The sequence below is a fragment of the Panthera onca genome, chromosome C2, assembly GCF_046562875.1.
Source record: "Panthera onca isolate mPanOnc1 chromosome C2, mPanOnc1 haplotype 2, whole genome shotgun sequence".
NCBI lineage: Eukaryota > Metazoa > Chordata > Mammalia > Carnivora > Felidae > Panthera > Panthera onca.
Window position 1 is genome coordinate 22,769,695 of NC_138347.1, and position 27,290 is coordinate 22,796,984.

At 34.8% G+C, this 27,290-nt stretch overlaps 1 protein-coding gene across 2 annotated transcripts in view; it reads right to left on the reverse strand.

Moving 5' to 3' along the window:
- NCAM2 (neural cell adhesion molecule 2) overlaps nucleotides 1–27,290 on the reverse strand; it is a 531,010-nt gene that overhangs the window by 94,220 nt on the left and 409,500 nt on the right. For both annotated transcript variants that reach the window (XM_078452862.2, XM_078452863.2), the window contains exons 10-11: nucleotides 18,172–18,359; nucleotides 13,363–13,459 (exon numbers count right to left, since the gene is read on the reverse strand). In XM_078452862.2, the coding sequence (XP_078308988.2) occupies nucleotides 13,363–13,459; nucleotides 18,172–18,359 (285 nt within the window). The remainder of the gene's footprint in view (nucleotides 1–13,362; nucleotides 13,460–18,171; nucleotides 18,360–27,290) is intronic.

The following is a 27,290-nucleotide window of genomic DNA, read 5'->3' on the forward strand; positions in this document are numbered from 1 at the left end:
GCCAACACTGAAGTTGCTATTGTGAGGATACATTGCTGGATATAAGTCACTGGAAATTCACAAAAACTATTTTCCCTTATCCTTTCTGTAAAAAGGCTGTCAGTATATTCATAATGTTGATAAATTTTTGATATTATGCATATACCTAAAGCCATAGTTTGGTCAAAGCATAAAGGCAAAAACTTCTAAAAAGTCTGCCTTGGTGATTATTTTATCTTGTAATAGATCAAGAGACAATGGAAAAGGTTGATTCTCTGACTTTAATTCTGATAAATAAAAGAATGGAATTAAATAAAGAGATAGTAGTAAATGAAGCGGAAGAACATGAAGCCTTATTTAAAAAAAAAAGAGCACAGCAATCTGATATATATATATATATATATATATATATATATATATATATATATAAATTTTTTTTAACGTTTATTTATTTTTGAGACAGAGAGAGACAGAGCATGAATAGGGGAGGGGCAGAGAGAGAGGGAGACACAGAATCTGAAACAGGCTCCAGGCTCTGAGCTGTCAGCACAGAGCCCGACGCGGGGCTCGAACTCACAGACTGTGAGATCGTGACCTGAGCCGAAGTCGGACGCTTAACTGACTGAGCCACCCAGGCGCCCCTGATATATATATAAATGTTTGAAAACAGATTCAAAATAATACATCAAATATTACGTTCCTCTGCCTAACAGAAAAAGGAGGCCAAAGTGAGGCTATACTCTAGAAAGCAAAATTCTGAAAATATATGTCCGAAGATACTCATGTGGAAGATAAAGAATGGAGCTCATAAATATAATGTAAGCACACAGGAGATCACAGATGACTAAATGTTTTAGAAACATTTCTAAAGTGAGGGGCACATGGGTAGCTCAGTCTGTTAAAGTGTCCAGCGTGGGTTTGAGCCCTGCATCGGGCTCTGTGCTGACAGCTCTGAGCCTGGGGCCTGCTTTGAATTCTCTGTCTCCCCCACCCTCTCTCTGCCTCTTCCCTGCTTGTGTTCTCTCTCTCCAAAATAAATAAATAAATAAATAAATAAATAAATACTGAAAAAAAAAAAAGAAACCTGTCTAAAGTGAGATGAAACATGGAATTACAAAACTGTATTTCCTCAGGCTTCAGGATAAACTGAGATATAATATGTTGAAGACAGCAACAGCCACATGGATTAGTTGTGTGTGTGTGTGTGTGTGTGTGTGTGTGAGTGTGAGTGTGTGTGTATATGTTTTAGCTCTTCACACTCTCTTCCTCAACTGCATCCACAAGTCTCAGCAAACATAAATAGACCTCAATATCAAGAGTGAAAACAGAAGTAATCAAGCAAGTTCGCTCAAATCGTACCCTATCATTTCTGGACTGAACCTGTAATGGAAAGCTTCCCTTCTCTTTTCGAAGACCAAACACTCCATCTCTGAAGGGAATTTCTTTACCTTTTCTCTTCTCCAGAACACTGCGTCACCAGATAGCTCTTCTCTTCCCTTTTCTTCTCTTTATAATTTTAGTCTTTCTTGGCAACTTATTACCACGAACTATAATTCCCACATGACAAATTTTCTTCAGTCTTACTCTCTCCTCAGGCAATAAACTCTTGTTTTGCTTCCCTGTCACTCTATTTCAACAGGTTAATTTTTGCCCTAACATCTTTACTTCTGGGAATTTGATTTCCTCGAATGCTGGGAAGCTGGTGACTAAGGTATGGCTCAGAGTCACCGACTCAGCTCTTTCCCCACAGATGAGGATGTGGTATTACTAAACTTAGATCAATTGGAAGAGTTTGATATTTGTCAACCTTCCCTTAAGTGGAAGTACTCAAGCGAATATTTGGCCAGAAATATGCTTTAAATCTAGACAATAGAAGTATCTTAGACATTTTCTATTGACACATCACATCCATTTTTATTATCTAAGCTACTGCCCTTTATCATAAGAAAGGGAAGGCGAACTCTTCCTTAACTCTTCCTTTCCCAGACTCGCTTGCTGGTATGGTTTTAAGTGTTAGGAAGGCACTTAGGATGAGGTGTACGAGTAAGCGGTGTAGAATGCTGAGGGGATGTCAACGCCATTCCTGCTTTTCTGAGGAGGTGCCCCTGGATGATGGATGGCAGAAGCCGGACTCCCTACCCCACCGCCTGTCTGTGCAGTTTCTGGTGCAGAGTGGCTGTGAAGTCAGTACAGTGGTAGCTTGGCAGTAGGTCAGCTTCCTGACCTCTGGTTAGCAGTTGCAGACTTGACCCCTGAACCACACTTCGCTAATTTGTGAGCTCAGAAACAGAACACTGGTGGCTCTCTCTTCATCCCCTTCCTCTGCCTTCCCAATGATTCTAGAACCACCCCACTCTCAATTTCAGGTTTCTTTCTGCTTGGTTTCTACATCAGTCTCCATCTGATAAACGTCCTAAATATTAAGGGAATTGTCACATGAAGGATTGATCTTCCTGGATTTAGCAAGCCCGTGTAATATGCAGTATTACTATCGATGCATCGCCCCTCAGGGACTATGTTGCTATGGGTTCTATCTGCTTCTGCTCTGACACCCACACTTTTTCGAATAAGATTTTGTGCATATTTTTCCTACTTCAGTTGTAAACGTAATCTAACATCATAGCAAATCCTCAGCACATCTTAAACCCTATCCATTTCCTCTTATTTCACTGCCTTTCTGGTTTTCTCCAAATAATTATTCTACTAATCTTTTCACCACACTTGATCACCTATGTTTAAAATTTTCTTCGTACAAGTGGATATATTAAGTCTCTGAATAATTGTTTTTCATTTTATTTGTTCCTACACTTTTAAGTCCAACAATTAAGCTTAGGTAACCCAGGGATCTCTCCCTAATTATATCACTTTTACCTCTGTTATTCTCCACTGAAGTGCTCATTTACTCCTGAGGTACGAGTGGAAATTATTTCCCTCCATAATACCTAAATGTTGACCCTTCTCACAAGTCATGGGCTCCAATCTCCCATTATTAAGTGGGCATTTCAACTATGACCAATAAGCAAATTAAATAAAACATAATAAATCTCTGCTGCATTCAATAATTCATGTAAACTTACTATAAACCAGGCAGTTGTCTATGTCTGGGGTAAAATTGAGACATCAGTCACTACTCTTATGGTGGTTACATTCCAGTTACATAAAAGTAATTATATATATTAATTTTTTATTATAATTATTGTGGTCAAAATTTAAGCAGGTAAGGGAGAGGGCTGGTGGGGATGGGCATGAGATTTGGAGTGTTATAGTTTCAAATTAGGTGAACAAGAGTATCTTTGCTAAAAAAGTAATATTTAAACAAGGACTTAACAGAGAAAAACACAGCTCATGAAAATGCTAGGAAGATAAAATAGTAAGCATAAAGATGAGATATGCTTTGGGTTTTTAAATAAGAGAGGGACCATCTGTGCAGAGGGGCATGACTCAGGTGGAAAAAAGAGACAAATGTCAGAGGAGGCCAATGGGAGCAGGGTAGGAAGAAACCTTGAAAAGGCTGATAGGCTTTTACAATCACGATGGCTCCATCCCTGGATAAAATGTTAAACCACTGAAATGCTTTAAGCATAAAGGAATTACGTGTTTGTTTGTTTGCTTGGTTTTTGCTACAGAATAAGTCTTCTTGATTTTTTTTTTAATTTAAACTATACTCTAGGCAGGCATAGGCCAAAGCAGGAAGGAAAGTTTTGGAATTTATGCAATGATCTATATTAAAAGCAAAAGCAAACCAACTAACCAAACGAACAAAAAAAAACAACTAGAGAGGTGCCTGGGTAGTTAAGTCAGTTAAGTATCTGACCCTGGATTTCAGTTTAGATCATGATCCCAGGGTAATAGGATAGAGCCCCATGTCAGGCTCTGTGCTGAGTATGGCACCTGCTTAACATTCTCTCTCTTTCTTCCTCTGCCCCTCTCCCTTGTTCACATGCAAACAGTCTAGAATACAGAGTTTTAGTTCATGAGAGCAATGAGACTGGAAATAACTTGCCAGTAGAATGAACAAGAACTCTCAAGGGGTTGGGCCTGGGTAAATAAGTAGATTCAAGGATGCTTGGTCCAAACAACTGGAAAAAGACAGTTGCCATTTGCTGAGATGGTAAAGAATGCCACAGGAAGATATATAGGGGTGAATATAGGAGACTGGCTTTGGATATCTGGGCATCTGGACATTTGTACTGACTTCAGGACATGTAAGTGGAGAGGGAATTAAACACGGAGATATAAAAGCATAGCATTCAGGGAAAAGATCCAAGCTAAAGGTGTATATTGGAGTTACAGAGTACAGGTGGTATTTAAATCCATAAGAATTTATTAGCATAGCATAGGTTATGAGTTTTTATGAAACAAAAAACTATCCAAAAAACTGAGGCACAGTGACTTTTAACAGGTCAAAGAGATTTGTAACAACTAGCAAAAGAGCCTAAGCAAAGCCCCATGAGGAAGAAGGAAAACCAGAAAAAATGGTGACATGCTAGCTATGTTGGGTGGTGGAGAGATTGTTCAAGGAGAAAGAAGTTATCAACTTCTTTTTGGGTAATATTCTGCCTCTAGATCAAGAAGTCTGAGGATTGAGAATGGACCACTGAATTGAGCATGGGAAGGTCAACAGATACCTTAATAATAGCGGGTTTTATAAGAGAAGTAGAGGTAAAAACCTGACTGGAAGGGTGAGAGGAAAATAATTAGGTTCAGAAAATATAAATGATTCTTTTGTGAAGTTTATTTATTAAGGGAGAGTAGGGGTGCAGAGAAATGACATAGTGGCCAGAAGGATTTATAAGGTCAAGATGATTTTCTTAAGACAAGAACATTTTTACTATGGAAATAAAAGCTTACTCTTTTTACACTGACACCCACCAGAACAAAAGAAAAGCAACCCATCTGCCTATTATATACATATGCAGTCACACATGTATATGTACATACCTATAAAGAATATGTATATTCTATGTTCCCCCTTTCTGGAACAGTGGACAATACTTTAAGATGTTTGAGTTCACGCTTACGTATTTTGGGCTACTTAGAGAAACATGGAAATAGGCAATTGCCCCATACCCTATGCTATGTTGAAATCAGTCTCTATAATGCTACCAAGATAAATGGATCATGCTGCTTCATGACTAAAGAACTGCAAACTTCCCTTGGTATATACATGATGTAGCAGAACGTGAACATGATGGATGTTTTAAAAGGGATCTGTAATTTGACCTTACTTTTCTATTTTCATCACCACCATGGCTCCCCTCATACCATATAGCCTCCAGGTTCCCCTTTCTCTACAGTCTATGCCACTTCACAGCATGGGATCTTTGTACAGTCACTTTGATGTTTTCTATCTTACCCTTTATTTTCACTGGACCTGTTTCTACTCAGTCTTTCAGACTTAACTCAGAAGTCGACACCTGTTTGAAGCCTTCCCCAAGAATTCCAAACAGAACTCCATTTTGTGTTCCCAAGCATTTAACCTACACTTCTACAGCAATCCTTTTCTTTTGTACTCTAACTTAAATGTAGAAACCAGGGGCCCTATGTTACTCATCTTCAGATTCCCAAGGTCTCAAACAGTGTTTGACACTTACTAGAAACTCATTATACATATGTCGAGTACGTGAAACAACGATTAAAAATTGATACAAGTATGGACTCCTTAAAAATGAGATCTAGCTATCCCATTTCCTTTATTTTCAGAGAAGCATGGTTGTTAGAAAATTAAGATGATGCCATACATAGTTTCTGAAGACTTGCAAAAGTTTTCCTCATAGTTTTGAGGGGAAAAAAGGAGCCTGTTGTAGACGTTTCCAGACTAGATAATAAAACCGATCAGGTAAGACAAACCTGGCTTTATATTCAGTTGAAGAAAGTGTGTTTTCAAATGAACTTTCACCTGATTTCAAGTTTTATGTAACAAGGGTCTGGATAAAATATGATCCCAATATAAGGACAAGTAGATTGACTATAATTCCACATATACCGAATTCTATTCAGTTTATTCAGGTTAGCCTGTAAGCAGATCTCTATTCTCAAAAATGACTTGATAGACTTCTCCATGACTTGGGTGAAAACACAGATAACCACACTTCATGATATTTTTGAATTAAGTCAATCCTGGAAAAAAGGCTAGACATTGGATTTGACAGGGCCTCTCAATAGGTTAAAAAGATGAGCCCAATGGACAAGATGAGATTTAATAGGGGTAAGTACAGGGTCCTGACTGAGGTTAAAAGAAAAATCAATTGTGGGGCACAGGACTGGAGAACTCACTTAAGAACAGTCTGTGGGAAAAAGATGTAGGCTAGAAGGAAAAAAAGTGGCAAAATCAAATGAAATTTTGTATCCTTTAATAGAAATATAGTGTCCAGAGTAAGTGAGGTCATTATCCCATTATCAAATTTTACTATGCATTACTCTACAAGGTCTAGATCTAAGTATTTTTTCCTAGATCTAAGTATTATATCTAAAGAGGCATTTAACAAACTGACTTTTACCCAAAGATGAATTATCAATATGAACGACAGCTTGGCCATAATAGTAGCTAGCTAGTATTTACTGAGTACATGACCTGTGCTGCTGTTTTGAATTCATTTTCTCACTTAGTTTTCACATACATCTAATCAAGTGGAGCTTGGAATGGCTTCTGGGGAGCATTGAAACCCCCTTCAGGACAGAAGCACCCATTCGCCAATGTGGGATGTGTTGCCTGACAGCTGACAGCGGATTCCATCTCCTCAAAGTCCCCAGGAGAAGGTGACTTTACCAGAAAATCATATCAATTAATGAAGCCACTGTGAGCTCATCATATTAAGATTTAATATGAAAAGTTTACAGTTAAAAGTGAAATACAACAAACATCAAATGAATTAGGAAAGTTAAGATTATGAATCATTTGATAAAGTTTAAAAGTTAGATTAAATGTCTTGAGGAAAACTTTAAAATATACTATATACATAGGAGTATGTAGACTGCCTTGTCAGAACATGATTTACTGGAAGTAGAAAATTATAAGGAAGGAATGATAATTGTTAACAATATGATTGTAATTTGATTTGCCTTAAATGCGCTTTACATTTTTTTGCCCCAAGATAGGAATCTAAATCAAAAATGAAATTATGTTTTCTACAAAGAAGGATTATCACCTAAGAAGTACACTTGAAAAAAATTCATGACGAAGTCTTCAAATATATATACATATGTATATATACATATATACATATGTATGTATATATATATATGTGTATATATATATATGTATATATATATTCTTCTCTCCCAGAATAAATAAAGGCAAATGAAGTGAGAGGCATGGAGGTGAAATAGCCAGCTCATGAACATAAGTGGTATCTGTATGCCAATTTTCATATGTGTATATATATATATATATATATATATATATATATATATATGTATGTATATGTCTCGCTCTTCATCTAATTGTGTTTGCCCCTGGTATTTTGGTAAAAAGTTAATATAACAAAACTGATTATAAGACATATATGGGCTGGTTTATAATTACAGTTTTATAAAGATAGGAAACAAACCAAAGAGAACGGAATCAATCCTTGCTCATAAACATGAAACCAGGGCCTAATAGAAAGACCTGTTCGGGGCTTTTCTGATTTAATCCAAGCACAGGTAAATATGTTTTATTTTAGAAAAATCATTTTAAAAATGGATACAAGTTCCTTCATGTTATTTGGGAGAATGAGAAAAGAAAACTGGCAGTTACTACTAGGACTTGGCCAATTAAGATCACATGTAGGAAATAGTAGCAGAAGAAAAATTGGATGTTGCCTTCCCACTGACCCTCATAGGACACCTTTGATCTAGCCACTATTTTATCCTACTTATTATTTAAATCATCATAATAGATATAATAAATTATGTGTTTACATATTGTTTTCTAATTTTTAAATGTCTCTTTCTTCCTTAAAATAAGTATAAATAATATCTCATGTATTTCTTTGAGCTACTGTGAGAATTATGTTGATGACTACTCACGATTCAATGTAAATAATCACTCCTATTTTTCTTCTCGCTACAACTTTATCAAACTGTTCTCTCCCAGAAGAAATAAAGGCAAATGAAGAGGGAGGCATGGAAGTGAAATATCCAGCTCATGAACATAAGTGCTGTCTGTATGCCAATGTCCATACCCTGTTATACCATACACTTCCATAGCCTACTTAATCAAAGATTGTACCTCCACTGTTAAGAAAAGAACTATCATCATACTTACTAAGAGATTTTAGAAAAAAAGATGTCTAGGGCACCTGGGTAGCTCAGTCAGTTAAGTGTACGATTTGAGTTCAAGCCCTGCATCAGGCTTTGTGCTGACAGCTCAGAGCCTGGAGCCTGCTTCCAATTCTGTGTCTCCCTCTCTCTCTGCCCCTCCCCTGCTCACACTCTGTCTCTCTCACCTTCAAAACTAAATAAACATTAAAAAAACATGAAGGGCATTACTAGGATGACAGGTAGGATCAGATTTTAGTCTTTGGATTAGACAGTAATTTAATTGTTTTATAGAGCTTTTGTAGGGGAATGTTTTGTTACATACAGTAAATACACGCTGAAGTTGGCCCCCGATAAATGGCTCAGATAAAAAAATATAAGTTCTATGAACTATTCTCACAAATTTCCTATGAGTATGAAATTATGTTCAAAGAAAAAAGAATAAAGAGGAAGGAAACTAAGGCCAATAAATACACATAAGATATCTTGTGAACATAACCTGTGAGCAGAGAGAGAGGGAGACACAGAATCTGAAGCAGGCTCCAGGCTCTGACCTGTAAGCATAGAGGCCTATGTGGGGCTCAAAGTCACAAACTGCGAGACCATAACCTGGGCCCAAGTCAGATGCTTAACCAACTGAGCCACCCAGGTGCTCCCCTAGTAATGCCCTTTGTAGCAAAAGATGCAGGCATGGCATTTATTTGTTATTTATCTTTACTGTCCTTTAATCTAGAAAGTTTCCTCAGTCAGTCCTTTGTTTGCATGGCTTTGATACTTTGAAGGCTGGTTATTTTGTAGATGGTACCTCAATTTGGACTTGTCTTACATTTCCTCATACTAGATCCTGATTATGCACGTTTGGCAGGAATATTACAATTGTTATTATGTGTTCTTCTCATTACCTATTTCTGGTAGCACCCAAGTTTAATTTTCTCATTACTGGTGATGTTAATTTTGATCACTTAATTAAAGTGGGATCTGGTAGGTTTATCAACCGTAATGTTATTATTTTTCCATTGTATTTAAAAATAATTTGAGGAGTAGACACTTTAAAAACATTTCCATTTATTTTTTTGTCATCTGACTAAATTTTTTCTCATTGTACTTGCATTAGCAACCATTGATGCCCCTCAGCTGAATTCATTTGTATTATGATATTTGTTAAAATTGGTTGATGGATGTTTTTGACATGTCTCTCTCTCTCTACTTTTTTTTATTAATTTCTTTTCCTCCTGGCACAACACATTTTTCCAGGCTTATTTTGTACTTGGTTCCACTGTTAGAATCAGCAATTTTACAAGAAACCCTGGTTACTTTTACTGAAGAATGGTATTTAGAAACCAAGAAGTAGGGGAGCCTGGGTGGCTCAGTTGGTTAAGCCTCTGACTCTTGACTTCAGTTCAGGTCATGATCTCATGTTCATGGGTTCTAGCCCCACATTGGGCTCTATGCTAGTGGTGAGGAGCCTGCTTGGGATTCTCTCTCCCTATCTCTCTGCCCCTCCCCTGCTAGTTGCAGACTCTCTCTCTCCCTCCCTCTCTCTCTCTCTCTCTCAAAATAAATAAATAAACTTTAGAAACAAATAAAACCAAGAAGTGGGTACCAGGCTAGTATGCTCTTTGCTGCTGAGGTGTTACATGTCCCAAGTCCTCTTGGTGGATAGAGATAGATCAGAAATTGTTTTCTAAGTAAGATTCCTGACAAAAAGAAGTTCCTTGTAGAAATGGCTGAATACACACACACACACACACACACACACACACACACACACACATCTTTACTTCTTTTCTCCTTTCTATCTTTATCAACATACGTTAAAACCAGACTTCACACTGGTAACTCCAATCCCCAACCATTATCCCAGGGTTATTCTAGTTTTTGTCCTTTATCTGCAACTTTAAAGGTGAGACGACTACTTCATACTGTATTATACTTTATATATTTACTGATGTTACTCCATACACTTGTAGAAATGAGTCATGAATCACTGTCCCCACCCTTTTACTTGGTTGGATCCCTCCTTAACACTGATTAGGTTCCAATACTCCTCTCTGGGTTGCTGTATCTGTCTTGGCACATGGAAATCCTTCTCACCTGCCTAGACTCCAACATCCCACACTAGACCACTGAGGCCCCCTTTAGTCTATTAACTCTGCTGAGGGTATGACACCCTATTCCAGGCTGTTGTGCCCCCACCGACATACAGATGTCTACCTCACTTTGATGTAGGACTTAATTATAAAGGAGGCAAAAAAGGAAAATAAGAAGGAAAATAAAAAGGAAAACATGATTTTTGAAACAAAGGAAGTTAAAAGGGTAGCTTTTTCCAGTATTTATCACTGAATATGTAGCACATAATTTCATATGCAATTTTAGCTGCTTTATTTTATTGCCCCTTTGAATCTAAATAATCTGGTATAGTATAAAATACCATATAATAAATTATCTGTAATTTTACTAGGTCAGACAGACCAATGAAATTTTGAGCTGTGATATTTACACCCGTTTTGAAATATTTAACTTTTTATATAACATTTCTCTTGTATCTTATTTAAAATCACATTGCATTTTCATTGTTCAAATTCTTCAGGAAAGACTACATTTTGTAAGCATTAAATAAAGAGGTCCCATCAAAGGAATAATGTTTATAAATGTCGATACTTAAATGTAGGTTTCTCATGTAAGGCTCAGGGTCTAATTCATTTTTATATCTCCATTACAATTTCAGTTGAATCTACCTCTTTCTGAAACAAATTTTAGGTATGCATTTATCACAAAATTTTAAATATTAAGAAAATTGTGCTATTCAATAAATAGTTCCAATAACCTTTTAGTTCTTACCTGAGGTGAACATTTTCTATTTTTCAAGCTGAGGGAAACTCAGTAAGTTAATACTTTCATTATAAGTATAGGTATCAGACACACCCAGACCCCATGTCAGGATAAGTATCAAATATATTTTCATTTTTCAATGAAAAATTTTCCAGTATGGAATGTGAAATATGAATAAATGTGAGATATTAAATGTTTCCTGAGAATTTAATAATGTCTATTCATTATGAATATAATGTTCTATTTTTCATATTTTTTCTAGAATTATAAGCACTTAAAAATTTAAGAAAGTCTGGTCATTAGTAAAGTTTACCTAATAGATACAAACTTATATCATCTGTAAAAAAGAACATGTAAAATAGTTTATCAATATTATTATAATTCTATATATATATATATATATCTGTCACATACATAGTTATTATTTATAAAAAGTTCATATTAATTACAAGGAAATTCATCTAATTTCCTGAGGCTTGGAATTAATATAAGTAGTGAATGCTCTGATCAGTACAGATCATATTCACTTCAATTTAGTATCAGTGAATTTTGATATGACTTAGCACATTTCATTTTCCTAGAATTTAATTGCTTGTTAATGGTTTATTCATATGCCTAAATGTGGACAGTCTACTTCCTATGATTTTCATTGAGATTAATTTTCTAATAACGTCGTGGTAGATAATAAATATTCATTTCTTTCTTTCCTTTCTTTATCCCTTCCTCCTTCCTTCCCTTCCTAAGTTCTCTTTCATGTCAATATTTTTCTTTCTCCTTCCTTCCCCAAGAACCTTTCATACAATCCCTTCTCGTCCTTTTCCCTTAGTCTAACAAAACTTGACTTGGAGAGTAACGGGTTCCAGTTACATAATATTTTGAGTATTGATTAGTTTTGTAAACTTTTGTTTTATTTTTTTAAATATTTATTTATTTTTGAGAGAGAGAGAGAAAGACAGAGAATGAGCAGGGGAGGGGTAGAGAGAGAGGGAGACACAGAATCTGAAGCAGACTCCAGGCTCCAAGTGGTCAGCACAGAGCCCAACGTGGGGCTCGAACTCACCAACCATGAGATCATGACCTGAGCCAAAGTCGGAGGCTTAACCGACTGAGCCACCCAGGCTCTCCAGGTTTTATAAACTTTTAAACTTCCCTTTGGTCTTTACGACTAATAATATTACTTCAGGAGTATATTTATATCATATAATCATATCATTATGATATATATCAGTATCATATCAGTAATAATAAATATCTTTCTTAACTTAATATAAAATTATAGTTATATACTGGAACTCTACTTAGAAAACAGTTTAAAATATTTTCATAGAAGGTATGTATTCTATTAAAACATAATATTACAATAATTTTTTGATATTTCTCTACCTACTCTTAAAATGCAATAAATCAAGTTTTTGTATCATAGGAGCTATAAAAAATATACTACAATGTATATCTTCTGACTTCCAGTCTTGTAAAACATAATGGCAAATTCTATAAATATGTATGTATATTTTATATATAACTGTTATTTATATAACTAAAAACATAACTAGATTTCTAGTTAAAATGAATTGTATTCTACATGTCATTATTTCTATATCTTTAAGCTCTGGGAATAACTAGAATGTTTTCAAACAAAAAATGCAACAGTTTTCAATGGCAGTTATATAATCCTAAATTTTCTATTTGCCTTAAAAATAAGCTTACTATTTGTAGTTTCAACTTTAAGATTTTAAAACAGATTAATTTTAGTTTGTTTTCTATCAAGATATCTTTTATTTTTAGTTTTTTTTTTATAGGGTTCTAACTTTACATAAAATATAATTTGCTTTCTTTTTTAATGTTTATTTATTTATTTTTGAGAGAGAGAGAACACAAGCAGGGGAGGGATAGAGAGAGAGAAGGAGACACAGAATCTGAAGCAGGCTCCAGGCTCTGAACTGTCAGCGCAGAACCCGATGAGGGGCCTGAAGTCACAAACTGAGATCATGACCTGAGCCAAAGTCAGACGCTTAACTGACTGAGCCACCCAGGCGCCCCTATTATTTGCTTTCCTAAGATATTTTCGCCTTTTTTTCATAGACAGTTCACTCATAAAGTTGGGAGATCCGAACCAAGGTTTAAAATCAATCTTGATTAGTAAATATGTTCTAAGTCCTCACTATCTTCCCTCAGATGCAACTGTTCTAAATTTTTAAGTATTGGTTCATTCCTCCTAATAATAACCTGTATCATTACTTATTAAAATGTAAAGCTATTTGATTACAGAAATATTTTAGGAGATCTCAGAAATTATTGTGCTATACTTACCAGCCAAAGCAAGAATATATTCTTGAAATCTTGTTCCTATACGGTTAGTGGCTGTGCAATTATATCGTCCAAAGTCATTGTCAGATGTAGGTGCAATCTAAAATAATCATAATAATAAATGTTGAACAATTTTAAAACAATATCACAACGGTTTTAAAATAGACTCTAGTATGCCTACCATCTTCACAACTGTTCTATTATTTACAACTCCTTGTCATATTCTTTTTTTTTTTTCTGTATCAAGTAAGTATCACACCCTTTCAAGATGTAATCCATAGACCTGTGTTTCCATGGGACTAGGTGAAATATAGTTTAGCTATTAATTTATTAAGTAGATAAATGCTACATCTAATGAATAGAAAAATCACTAGATATTAATGTATGTAAGGATGTGAAAGTAGTACACATTTTGAAAAAAATATATTCTGCAATCACTGCAGACATGAACTTGAAAACAGAAAATTGTTCCCAAAGCATCAATTAACTCTTTGTTTTCTGTTTTAGCCTCAAGTCAGGCAGACTTAAAGTTCAAAAAAGGTTGGAAATACATCAGTTTTCTTTCCCTCTCATGATTTTATTGAATATGAAATATTAATGAAGGATGAGGACTCATTCTAAAAAAAAAAATAATAATCTTTCCAGGAAGGTACTTTGCAAGAAAAATGTTGCTCTTGTGTAGTAATCCCTGTAGACAGGCATATTATCTTGATAACTAATAACAGTATCTCGCCTCCATTTATGTTCAATTCTTATCATTCTCTTTCAGTTTAGGTGCAAAATAGCTGACCTCAATCCTTACACATTCGAAATCCATAATTAAGTTAACCTTCCAGAATTCTATTGCTGAACGTTGGGACCAACCCTGTAATTCTAATGTACCGAAATTCTGAAGTATCAATTCAGAAAAGAGATTTGATGATAGTAATAGATACAATTTTCAATCCCAGTAACTATTATTAAGGGAGCATATGCTTACAACAAGAGTTGCTGTTAATTTCTTTTTTTTTTTTTTTTATTTTTTAATATAAGAGTTGCTGTTAATTTCAACTCTATCCCAAAAAGGGGAAAATGATTTTGTGGTAATGAGAGGCCATTAACTAAAAGTGCAATTTTGAGGTCCATTGAAGATGGTAATTCTGAAAGAGTACAAAAAAAAAAATCTGTGTTATTCATTCTCTGGTTAGCTGTCTATCTAGGAGTAGATCATAAGTTTAAGGATTAGAACATTTAACAGTTCTTATGTAAGTACTTTTGAGTGATTAAAATATTCATTTTTCTTACATTCAGTTTTTAATAAACTAGGTTAATTTAACTTTAAAACAATTTTACTAGTGAGAAAGAAATCTGCCAACAAAAAATTTCTTCATTTTACAAGCATTTGAGAGTTATTTATATAGTCCACAGGAAAGAATGTGTACTGAACTGACACAATGCAGAGACAGAATGGCCATGACAAAGTATGAGAACTATCATGCAGCTCCTCCATATTAAAAAGGTAATTTAAATATAACCAGTTTAATTGGAACGACTTTTAAAAGGCTCAATTCAAGGTTTTTTCACTTGTTTGTTTGTTTTCTGTTCCTGGGAGTTTGCCTATCCCAAGATAGAAGTTTCATAATTTTTTCTGAAATAATTTCTTTATAATGTTGTATGATGAACAAATACAGAAAACACCCCTAATAGAATAGATTATTTAAAAGAAAAGCACAGATCTAGATATAACCTGACCAAATCATGAGCCCGGCAGCATATTTGATGTGTCCTAGGAAAGCAATATGAAAACAATGTCCAAGAGTGGCTTGACGCCCAATATGAACACAATGAAATAAGAAGTAATCTTATCAAAAAATAAAATAATGTACAAATAGGTATATTATAAAGCACTAACTTAAAAATATTTAAATTTAAAATATACCAGTTATTCCTGCTATTTATCCAAGAACTAGGAACATCTTACATATGAAACCACTTTTTCATATTTAAATATGCAATTAAAATAATTCAAGTTACTTAAGATGTTGGGCTTTCATAGTACATAATAGAACAACATATAGTTTTGAACATCAATAAGGGCTGGGAATACATTGTTGATAAGGGAATTCAATAATCTTTTTCCTAAGCCTTCAAAAACTTGGTTTCATTTCTCTGTATTCCATTGTAAGAAAAAATCATATATTTAATAGTTAGCACTTTACTTAAGAAACAACAGAGAACAATAAAACAATATTATTCCAATCAATCCATTAGAAAGTTCCTACATCAATTTTTGCCCATATATTAAAAATATGTCCAATTACCTCAGGAAGCACTCAGGGAAAAAAAAATGGATGGGCTATAGAGATGAATTTATTGGCAGCAATCCAAAGGATTTATATAATATTTTATTATGTCTTAAAATTCATAATTTAAAAGATTGAAAATATATATTTACTCAACGTGAAAGGAAAAAATTTAAAATCAATTCAAGAAATCTATTATTGACCAACTTGTTATCAATTGCAAACTCTATTTTTCTATATTGTATTACATGTTAAGAATTAGCAATTATATGACTATTATAATAATTACCAAAAAAATAAAAATGTAGTATCATAACCAACTATATATGTTATTGATTCAAGATTAGTAATGCTTATCATTGCTTTTTCTTTTTTATAGTTATTGTTATTTTGTTTTATTTTGTCTTCTTATTGTATTAGTTATACATTAGTTATTTATTCATGATTTTAATTTGATTTTTGAAAATAGTATGCACATAAAAAGTGTATATTCAAGGTCAATGCTCTAACCAACAAACCGTGCGGCTGTGTATAAATAAAAATTGCTTAGTTTTCACTTTGGGATGGAGAGAAATGCCATTTGGGCAGAAGATTAAATAACATGAGAGCTTTATATGAATAAAATATTTAAATATAAAATAATATATTTAAATGTCGGATTTATTACATGTTGCTTGAAATTGACTATGGAGAATTATGAGCTATCCCAGAAACTGAAAACTGGTAAAATGATGTAAAGCAGAAATTGCAGATTAGTCTGTCATTTAAACATGAACTTAAATCTACCTGTTACGGAATGAATTGTGTTGACCCATGGAATTCACATGTTGAAACCCTAACCTCTAATGTTATTTGGAGATAGGGTCTTTAAAGAGATAACTGAAGTTAAGTGAGGTCATAAAAATGGGTCTTAATGTCCTTATAAAAAGACAAGAAACCAGAGCGCTCTCTTTATGTGCACATAGGAAAGTCTATGTTAGTAAATGGTTAGAGGGAACATCTGCAAACAAGGACAGGGATTTCATAAACAAACAAACAAACAAACCACCCTGGCACCTTGTTCCTGGACTTCTAGCCTACAGAAATGTGGATGTGGGGAAGGGTTTCTTTGTTGAAACTACCCAATCTGGTATTCATTATAGCAGCCCAAACACAGTAACACAGTACCCCAAACTAAGATTAAATCTAACCTTGGTTTTTAACTATGGTTAAATACCTACATTTTAGGTTAAATCCACCCAAATGTCTTTGCGAACTTGACCTCTGTGTCAATTCACCAATAGCTAGTTCTTCTAATAAAGTTACAAAGGAACCAATTTAAACCAAAATGGATTTAGACAGTGTAGCTTAATTATTAGTCAGCTATCCAAATAATTGGGGAAGTAATGGTTAAACCCTTCTATCAACCAAACATTTCACTAAGTCCAGTTACCAGGTAGAAGACTTAACAAGGCACCAATGAGAACACCTTGAAGTTCATGCAGTCTGGATATCAGATGTTATTTTAAACCATGCATCTTTAAAATTTATGTAAACTGAACTACAGGGAAAAAATATAGTGTCCTTTCAGCTAAATAAGGCTGGTGGGGAAGATTCCTAATTATATTGAAAGAATGATAAACTGGAAGGGTCCCTGATTATGGTCATAGAAACACAAACTTTGGGAACTGATACAGACACATAATCAGCAATTACTAAATAAGAGGTAGTGTACTCAAACAGAATTTAAAGCCCAGGCACTAGGCAGTATAAAAACAATGATATACAATCTTAATTTAAACTATAAAATGAAAGGCGCCTCTGTGGCTCAGTTGGTTAAGCGTCCAACTCTCTATTTTGGCTCGGGTCATGATCTCACAGTTCGTAAGTTTGAGTCCCGCCTTGGGCTCTGTGCTGACAGTGCAGAGCCTGCTTAGGATTCTCTCTCCCTCTCCCTCTACCCCTACCCCTACCCCTGCTCTCTCTCTCTCTCTCTCTCTCTCACAATAAATAAACTTAACAAAATAAAATATGTATACATGTAAAATACATATACAAAATAAAATGAAATGAGGCAGTGAACAAGTAAATCTGGTTTATTTAGAAACTTGTAAGTATGTAACAGCAAGAAGTAACATATGCCAGTCCTAGAAACAAAGCATAACCTCAAAAACAATGGCTACAATCAACAGTGAAACTGAACTTTTGGCCCTCGATAACTGATGAATTAATTACTCATTCCCTCACTCTATTTTTTCCTGATATAACTGACTTTTTCCAAATATTACTTCATGAAAAATAATGGCTTTTGCTATACACTCATAATCCTACATAAGTAAATTATGAGAAATTAATCATTAATGGGCCATGATCCAAATGCATAAAATTTCCTTTTTAAGTAAAAGGACATGAAAAATATACAATAAGATTTGTATGTGTATATGTATTATATGAAATATATAAGTGTATTTATATCAAGGTATTTAAAAATATAACATAATAGTTAACTGCTAAAATAGTACAACTTATTCATATGTACATAAAGACTTACCTCTAATATCATCTTTCTCCCTGCACTATATGTCTTTAAATTAGTGGTGTTTTTAGCTGGCAAGACTAATTTCTCTCTTCTCCAAAGGACTGATGCTGGTGGATTAGATTTCACATCACAGCTTATATTGATCGGGTTTCCTTCCCAAGAGTAATAAATTGTTTGGTTTGATATAAACTTGGGAGCATCTGTAAAGCAAAATAACGTAACATTTATAGACCTTTTCTTTTAGGTAAATAATCAATTAGCGTTAACAACAGTAATTATTACTCAACTACAAAAAAAAAGCCACATGGGGCGCCTGGGTGGCTCAGTCGGTTAAGCGGCCGACTTCAGCTCGGGTCATGATCTCGCGGTCCGTGAGTTCGAGCCCCGCGTCGGGCTCTGTGCTGACAGCTCAGAGCCTGGAGCCTGTTTCAGATTCTGTGTCTCCCTCTCTGCCCCTCCCCCGTTCATGCTCTGTCTCTCTCTGTCTCAAAAATAAATAAATGTTAAAAAAAAAATTAAAAAAAAAAAAGCCACATCAATTCTAATTTCATATATTTAGTGTGTGACAGCAGAACTCATGAAAATATGTTGCTTGACTCTTTCATCAAATAATTTTAAAATTAATATAAAAATATTCAAAGTTTGTCAATTATTAAAACATGAAACATTAGTGTACAAAATTTGCTTTTAATAATCTGAGAAAAAATTATCTATCCAGTTAATTAATAGCTATGTACGTATATGAAATCTGTTTCCACAACAAACTTCATTATAAAGTGAGAGTTTAGGATAATGGAATCAGTGGTCATGTGTCATTTTTAAATCTTGTCTTATTCATATAATTTCTTTTATAAGATATTTTGAAGCATATATAAAATCTAAATTGAAATGTCAATATCACAATTAAGAGACGTTTTTTTTTTTCCTGAAAAATAATTTGCAGTTTTAATTAAACCAGAGATGATTTAATTTAATTGACAAAGTTGATTTGAAAATTAATCAGTGCCTCTGAGGGTCTGTCAAAACTGAGGCCCCTACATCAGACCTCTGTAAAAACAGTTAAGAGAAAATAGACAATATTATTATATTGTTTTATCAAAATAACCTAATTGCGAAGACACACAAGCGTGGTTTTTAGCCTTGCTCCATGCCAATCACAACCTCTTCAAATTTCAGTATTCTTGACTGTATAACTATTTGAGAGAATTCATTTTTAAAATTTTTACTAAATATCATAATCCTAAATTAAGTGGTAGCTAAAATGTTGCTGGTAGAAAATGTTGATTGTTATTGTTATCAATTATTTAGAACTTAGTATCATTTCACAGACTATCAATTTCAGTTTTGTTTTGTTTTACTACCTGTAATTACTTAAAAATGAGCTACACCAATTTTGTTATATCAATAGATTATATATCTGATATATAAGAATTGTAATTTATAGTACAAATGCACAAGTAATTTTAAAATCCTTGTCCTTTATTTGTTTTAGTGTATGTTTTTAATGCCAATCTCACAGATTTGAATATTATCATAACACTGGTATGGAATATTAATTGAATGTTTTCCATGTAAGACAATAGGATGGTACATTTTATTCTGTTTTATCTTTTTAATAACCTTGTGAGGAAGGTGCTATTCTATTTTAAGCATGAAGGATCTGGAGTAAGGGCTGTGCAGCTTATTCTAGCACTAAGCTGTAGGTGTGGGATACGAATCTAGGGTGATTTTAACCAGAGGCCATTCATTAGATAGCCATTCAACCCAGGAACAAAATTATATTATTCAGTGCTAGCAACGTGTTGGTGATGTGGACTCTATCATACGTTATTGAGGTAAATACAATTTGAACAACCCCTCAGGAAGATAAAGAGCCTTAAAAACCTTTATAATTTTGATTCTGCAATCTGGTCTTACGTTTCTCTCCAGAGAAAATAAATAGAAACATCCAAAGTTTATATAAAGGACTTTTAATGCATTATTATCTTAACAAAAACTCAAAACAACTTAATGTCCCTCAAAAGAGAATTGTCTAAATAAGCAGTAACACATCTTGGCCCTTAGGTGTGCTTAAATATCACGCAGACATCTCTACCTATGGTTATCCTCAGCTTGCAGGGTGCCCGTCCTTCCCGTCTGACTGTCTTCAAAACTGAGCCCCACACTTCCTCAACGCAGCCTGTCCACAACCTTCAGTTGGGCGTGGGCTTCTGTACTTGGGGCTCCCACAGACTCTATGTTTTCCCTCAGCATGGTCACGGGCATTGGCCGGATCCATGTCATTGTGTTTTCACTAAATGCTCTGACTCTTACAAGTTAAGATATGCCTTGTTCACAATTATATACCTGATAGCTTACACGGTGTAAGGTGCTTACTCAAAAACCGTACATCAAACTTACTTGAACTTAATCCGCCAATTAATTTTCAATTCAACAGCTCAGTTAAATTGAACGGAAGGTATTTTCAAGGAGAAAAGAAAAAAAGAAAAAAAAAAAGAAAAAGAAGACCTTTTTCAAGGCGTGGAAAGACGAAGTGAAAAATCTAGGAACGTATAACTAATTAGGGGTACAAGTGTGAGAGAAGCCAAACTTCCTGATGTTCAGAGTGAAAAGCTAAGGTTATATAGATATACAGCTCTATCTGTAAAACATTTTATTACTCTTCATAAATATGAAATATAATCTCTTTAACATTATCATATTCTAAGGAAAGGTTTATGGATAATTTACTTGCATATAAGTATAGCCCAATATGAAAATCATACATGCTAATGGAACTATTAATAGACGGCTGACTCACAGTCTACTCTGTCCATGATGCGGCATCTGTATAAATATGTATTATATTACTATAATTTGACCATAAACTTAGGGCAAGATTTGATTTTTCTCCAAAAGCAAGCAATTGCTACTAATTGTCTGCCTGATGATCTCAGTAGGAATTTAATTTGGAATCACTGATGTTGAGTGCAAACACGCTGCAGGCAATACATGCTATCCTGAAAGGCACATTAAAAAAAAATGTATTTGTGGTGTGAGGCAAGAAAATATTGATAACTTCCATCTACAATAAAACATAGAGTAAATTCCCATACATTACATGCTTTGTAGACTCAAAACACTGCCAATGCAGCAATATGCACTAGCACAACATTGGCACGTTAATAAAACCGAACAATTGGTGTTGGGTCACTGTTTGAAGAAGGATACGATTCTGGCACAGGCAACATGAGAAAGCTTCAGGCTAAAAACAAGCAGCCATATTTCATGTTGATAATCAAAAAGAGTGATTTTCAGAGAATTGGCCTTTTTAAAGAGTAGGCCTTTCACATCCTGAAAGACTTGAAGTATTGTGCCGAACAAATAAACTTTGGCAGTTAAGAAAACAGCAGGCGGAAGGAGGAGGAGAGAGGAATACGGCATCAATAAACCATAAAGAAATGGAAACATCTCTCAGGGCATTATATGTCCCCCAAATCCTAGTGAAGCCCAAAATAAAATATTCTACAAAATTCAATGAACAGAAATAACTTTATGGGAAAAACACATTTTTTATCTGAGCAAAGTAGTGAAAAAATCAGAGAAACGTGAATACTGACACGATAAAATATGTCATTCGCTGGATGGAAAAGTAGCGGTGTCCCTTCAGAAAGCTTCAGGTAACAATGAGAACCGAGGAAAGTGGCAAAAATGCCCTCCTTGACAAAACTTTTGTCAGGTTTCTATAACCCTTTTTTAAAAAAATGTGTATGTATGTATGTATGTATGTATGTATTTATTTTTATTTTTTATATGTAATTTATTGTCAAGTTAGCTAACATACAGTGTCTACAGTGTGCTCTTGGTTTTAGGGGTAGATTCCCATGATTCATCATCACTTACCTACAACACCCAGTGCTCATCTCAACAAGTGCCCTCCTCAATGCCCATCACCCATTCCTCCCTCTCCCCAGCTCCCCCAAGCAAACTTCAGTTTGTTCTCTGTATTTAGGAGTTTCTTATGGTTTGCCTCCCTCGATTTGAAACTATTTTTTCCCCTTCTCTTCCCCCATGGTCTTCTGTTAAGTTTCTCAAGTTCCACAGATGAGTGAACACATATGATATCAGTCTTTCTCTAACTATTTCTGAGAGAGAGAGAGAGAGAGAGAGAGAGCGCACAAGCAGTGGTGGGGGGCAGAGAAAGAGGGGAACAGAGGATCAGAAGCAGACTCTGACAGCAAAGAGGCTGACAGCACAGAGTCCGAGAGTTCATGACCTGAGCCAAAGTCGGATGTTTAACCAACTGAGTCAACCAGGTGCCCCTCTATAAGCCTTTTTATAAGGACTAGGGTTTATCCTCAGGACCTTCCCTGATCAGCTGCGTTCTTCAGTAAAGAATCCTGAGCCAGTTTAGTGGAAATCTTTCTATCCTGGATATCTCAGTATCTTTGAAATCTGGTCAAGTTCCTTATTACCCACCCCTAATGCCCATATACGTGGCTTACTTTTATAGGAATTTCGTCAGGTTAGTTTAGCAAGAATCACATTGTAGTTGAAATGTAATCAAGTTTCTCTTAGTAATTTTCCATCCACTGACTTCCATCATTCTGTTCAATGACTGTAAGTCTCCACCTACTTTTGTTGTCTTTGTAATTTAGTTCAATCTCTCTCCCCCATTAGAACAGTCGTGACCCCTATTGCGATCAATTTAAATACAAGTCTACCTTAACATTTTTAAGCGCCAACATAATTTCTCTCTGACAAAAGGTAGAGTACATTCCCCAAAAAAGGCAATTAAAGGAAAACTTGTTTCCTTTTGTTTAAGAAGAAAGAGAAAAGCAAAGAAAGACATGAAAGAAACATGGCGGTGTTAGAATCTATTGGATTATTTTCTATAATTTTGAATGAAACAGTTTTGAACAATCAATCACACAATAAAGAAATTCACCCCAACCAGACTTTCATGCAGGAAGACAGGGAAGATTTATATCCAACTGTTTGTGTATTCACCAAGTTCTCCTTACGCAAATAAGGGATCTTTGTGTTTATTGTATTTACCTATGAACAAAGTTAAACTTGTAATACTTTCGTGCATATGGTCATTTTAAGTTATGCAGAACTGGGACAGATATCATAGCATCAAATATCTGAAAAAGGAACCGGAGAGTCCTCTACAAATCTTTGTTCTACACACAAGAAATTTGACTCTTGGATATTTGGGAAGGTGGTGGCAGAGACAACCCGTAATCTTTTGCTCTTTTTGATCAGGTTATGAAACCACAACACTATGCCAGTTATTCTATTAATAACTAAGTACATTCTCAGAGAGTGGTTTTAATAGATCATTAATAGTGAAATTAGTGTTTGAAGTGATTATACCAAGTAATCAAGAAGTATTTCACTAGTCCTGTATGCTGCATTTAAGCAATAAAGGAAACATGTAATAGAGTTTGGAAAAAAATTTGATGGAAACAAATGCACATTGGTACACTCATTTCAGGATGATGTCAATAAAATGAGATAATTAACATCATAACCACTTTGCCAATTTCTCTGCTGAGGTATGAGGAGCTAAGATGTAAGATGAAATGTATTCTGGGGCATGTCGATTATTTTCTGCACTCGGGGTTTTATGGCTAGAATCACATTTTGGCAACATACCCTTGAATAGATAGTGCTTAGATGAAAATTCAGGAGTTAGTTAACCTTACATTGAGAATTGAAAAATAACAAAAAAGAGTGGTGAGAAAGAGAAGGAGAGAGAATGAAAGAGGGCAGGAGGAAACAGGAAAAAAAGAAGGAAAATAAAATTAAAAAGGACAAGAAGACAATAAAGTGTATTTTGCTTTGTTGTAGAATTTATATTTCACAAATAGTTCCTGATTTCATCCAGTGCTCTCTTCTGCGTATTGGGGATCAAATGCTGAACATGAAAGACAAGATCCCCACCTTCTTGAAGTTTTTATGTTCTCTCAAGTTTATTTTATAATTTGGGGTAACTTGAACCAACTCACTGATACACTTACATCAAGTTCAGTATCAAAACACAAAAAAACTAAAATAGTAAACTATGAATTTATTTAAAACTGTAAACAGAGAGAAAAGTAAACCCATTCTTTCAATATCACAAAGTCAAAGATAATGCTCTAAACTTCAGTTGGAAAATGTGAATATACCTTTTATTCTTAATTAATAAGATATGTTAAACTATTGTATATAATTTGATTGGTTGGGGTGTCTGGGTGGCTTGGCCGTTTAAGCATCTGACTCTTGATTTCAGTGCAGGTCATGATCTCAGTTCATGAGATAAAGCCCTGAATTGAGCTCTGTGCTATCATCACAGATCCTGCCTGGGATTCAATCTCTCTCTCTTTCTTTCTCTGCCCCTCCCTGTTCACATTCTCTCTTCTTTCTCAAAATAAATAGACATTAAAAAATAAAATAAGGGGTTCCTGGGTGGCTCGGTCAGTTAGGTGTCCAACTTCAGCCCAAGTCATGATCTCACAGATCCTGAGATCGAACCCCATGTCAGGCTCTGTGCTGACAGCTCAGAGCCTGAAACCTGCTTCAGATTCCATGTCTCCCTCTCTCTCTAGGGGATCAGGCAGATGCAAAAATATATAAGTATAATGAAGGCAATATGTATCACAATAGAAGTGGAATGGGTAAGGTTCTTGTCTGAAAGGTATCAGCACTGAGCCTAATTAGGATATGCAGGGGAGGCTCAAAGAAAACTTCCCAAAGATCATGATCCTTACTTCTAAATTTTTTGAGCATATAAAATGTGTTGAATACAGTGCTACATGCTTCCCATGGATTGTCACAACAAGCCTGACATTAGGAATCTGGACACACACACACACACACACACACACACACACACAGGCATGCGCGTGATGAACTACCAGTGGAAGCCAGAATTTTGCAGCTGCTGTTTATAAGTAAAATATTACATTAGAAATAATGTCAGGCCTGCCATTGGATTCAAGTCCCAACTCTGCCAGATAGCAACGATGTCACCTTGATTTTTTGTTTATTAGTTTGGGCTTTGGGTTTTTTTATTTTATTTCTTTTTAGAATTAATAGTTGAACAAGTTTCTTTAATCTCTAGGAGTTTATTAACACAGAAAACATGAATCTTGGACAAATTAAAAATATAGACAGAGGATTATAATATTTACCATATATAAAGAGGCATTGGACCATATAAAAGGTGAAATTTGTTTTTGGTTAAAATTATAAACTCCTCAGGATAATGTTAATTATCTCAAGTTTATAAAAGCCTCTGGTTGGTAGTTTACTATACATACATACATGTAATTTTATGTATATATATATATATATGCATGTATGCTTATAATGAAAATGAAGAATAATGCTTTTAGTAAATACCATTTTAATAAGTTAACATGTTTAAAACCAAAGGATGCATGTGAGAAAATCATGTGAGTTCCTCAGTGGCAAAAATATTGGGAAGTACATGATTTTTAGGCCCCCATATTTTCTACTTCTAATTACATGATTAATAAAACTATATTTTTGCACAGACTGTGAGAAGAAAAATACATAAAACTGGATGTAAAATGAATACAATTCTTAACAATCAAAGAACTATGTTCTCCTATCTATCATCACAATGGAAAGATCTCTAAAGTATAATTATTTAAATCTAATTAAATGGAAGCCATATAGGTAAAAAGCTGAGCTAGAACATTTCAACAGTACTTACATCCATAACCTTAAGTGAATCTCTAATTTAAAGTTACCAGCATAAGAAGAAACACCAGAGTGTGTCAGGATCTGAATTTGTCATTTCCTCAAAGCGGGGATCAGGAAAAGTATGTTCCAGGCATACAAGAAGACATTAAAGAAACTTCTAAGACTGCTTTCAGACCTAGTGCCAAGTTACTCCTGTTTTGATAAATGTACTTTTAAATTTTTTTGCCTTATGGCTGAGACTTAGGGCTGAACATGCAGCTGGCACTCATCAATGCATTCCTAACACTGCACAACTTCCCTCCCTGATTATTTGCTTACTACAAGCTTTTCACTTTCTCCTGTCATTCCCTCTCAGGCTCTGAAGGCTTTTTTTCTGAACATGGTTTATTTGTGGTTGGTAACTGTGACCTGAGTAAAGTCTTACATTCTTGCTGAGTGCTGGTCTGAATTCCTGAAGTCAGCTTGCTCATGAGCTGGCCAAAGCTGATAACGACACACAACACACGGGCTTTGGGAGCTGAACTATAAAAATCTTTGACCTGAATTTCCACAGGTTCATGAATAATAGAAATCAGGCAGCTCACTCTACAAACTCACTATGCCCTATCTGTTTTGTGAATCGAACTGAAAAGCATAATAGGGTAAGATTGACAATCAATGAAAATAAATTTGTCTTTAAAAATCATATTGATGGTATAACATGTACTGCTCTTGTAAAACAATTTTGGGATCAGAGCAAATCTGTCTTGCACACACTCCAAATAATTTACATACTGCCATGAAATACTAACCCTTCTTGTAGTCATCATACTTTGTGGTATAAACGTTTCCATTTTTTTCTTTAATATAGATTTTAAGAACCACGGTAAAATAAAATAGGATATTCTTAAAAGTTTGACATTCATTCTTCACCAATAAATCACAGTATATAGAAATACCATTCACTTCTCTCCCACTATCTGGTTCATTGTGTGGCCTGGCCATTACTGGCTTACTAGCCAACCAGTTTCTATTTTAAGACAATGTTGGGGTGCCTGGGCAGCTCAGGCGGTTAAGCATCTATCGGTTTCGGCTCAGGTCATGATCTCACAGTTTGTGGGTTCAAGACCCATGTCAAGCTCTGTGCTGACAGCATGGAACCTGTTTGAGATTCTCTCTCTCCCTCTCTCTGCCCTTTCCTTTTTTTCTCTCTCTGTCTCCCAAAATAAAAATAAAAATAATAATAATAAACTTTAAAAAAAGACAAAATCACTATTCTGATTAATCCTTTCTATAAGGTTATCCTCATACTTTTGAAATTAAAACCTTTTATGAAGATTTATAACATTTCACATTAGCTAACCTATGCCTGTCTACTTTGTCTCTATTTGAATCCACTTCAATCCTTAGACCCTCACCATCCCTGACCCTTTCCTGCTGAGCTAGAACATTTC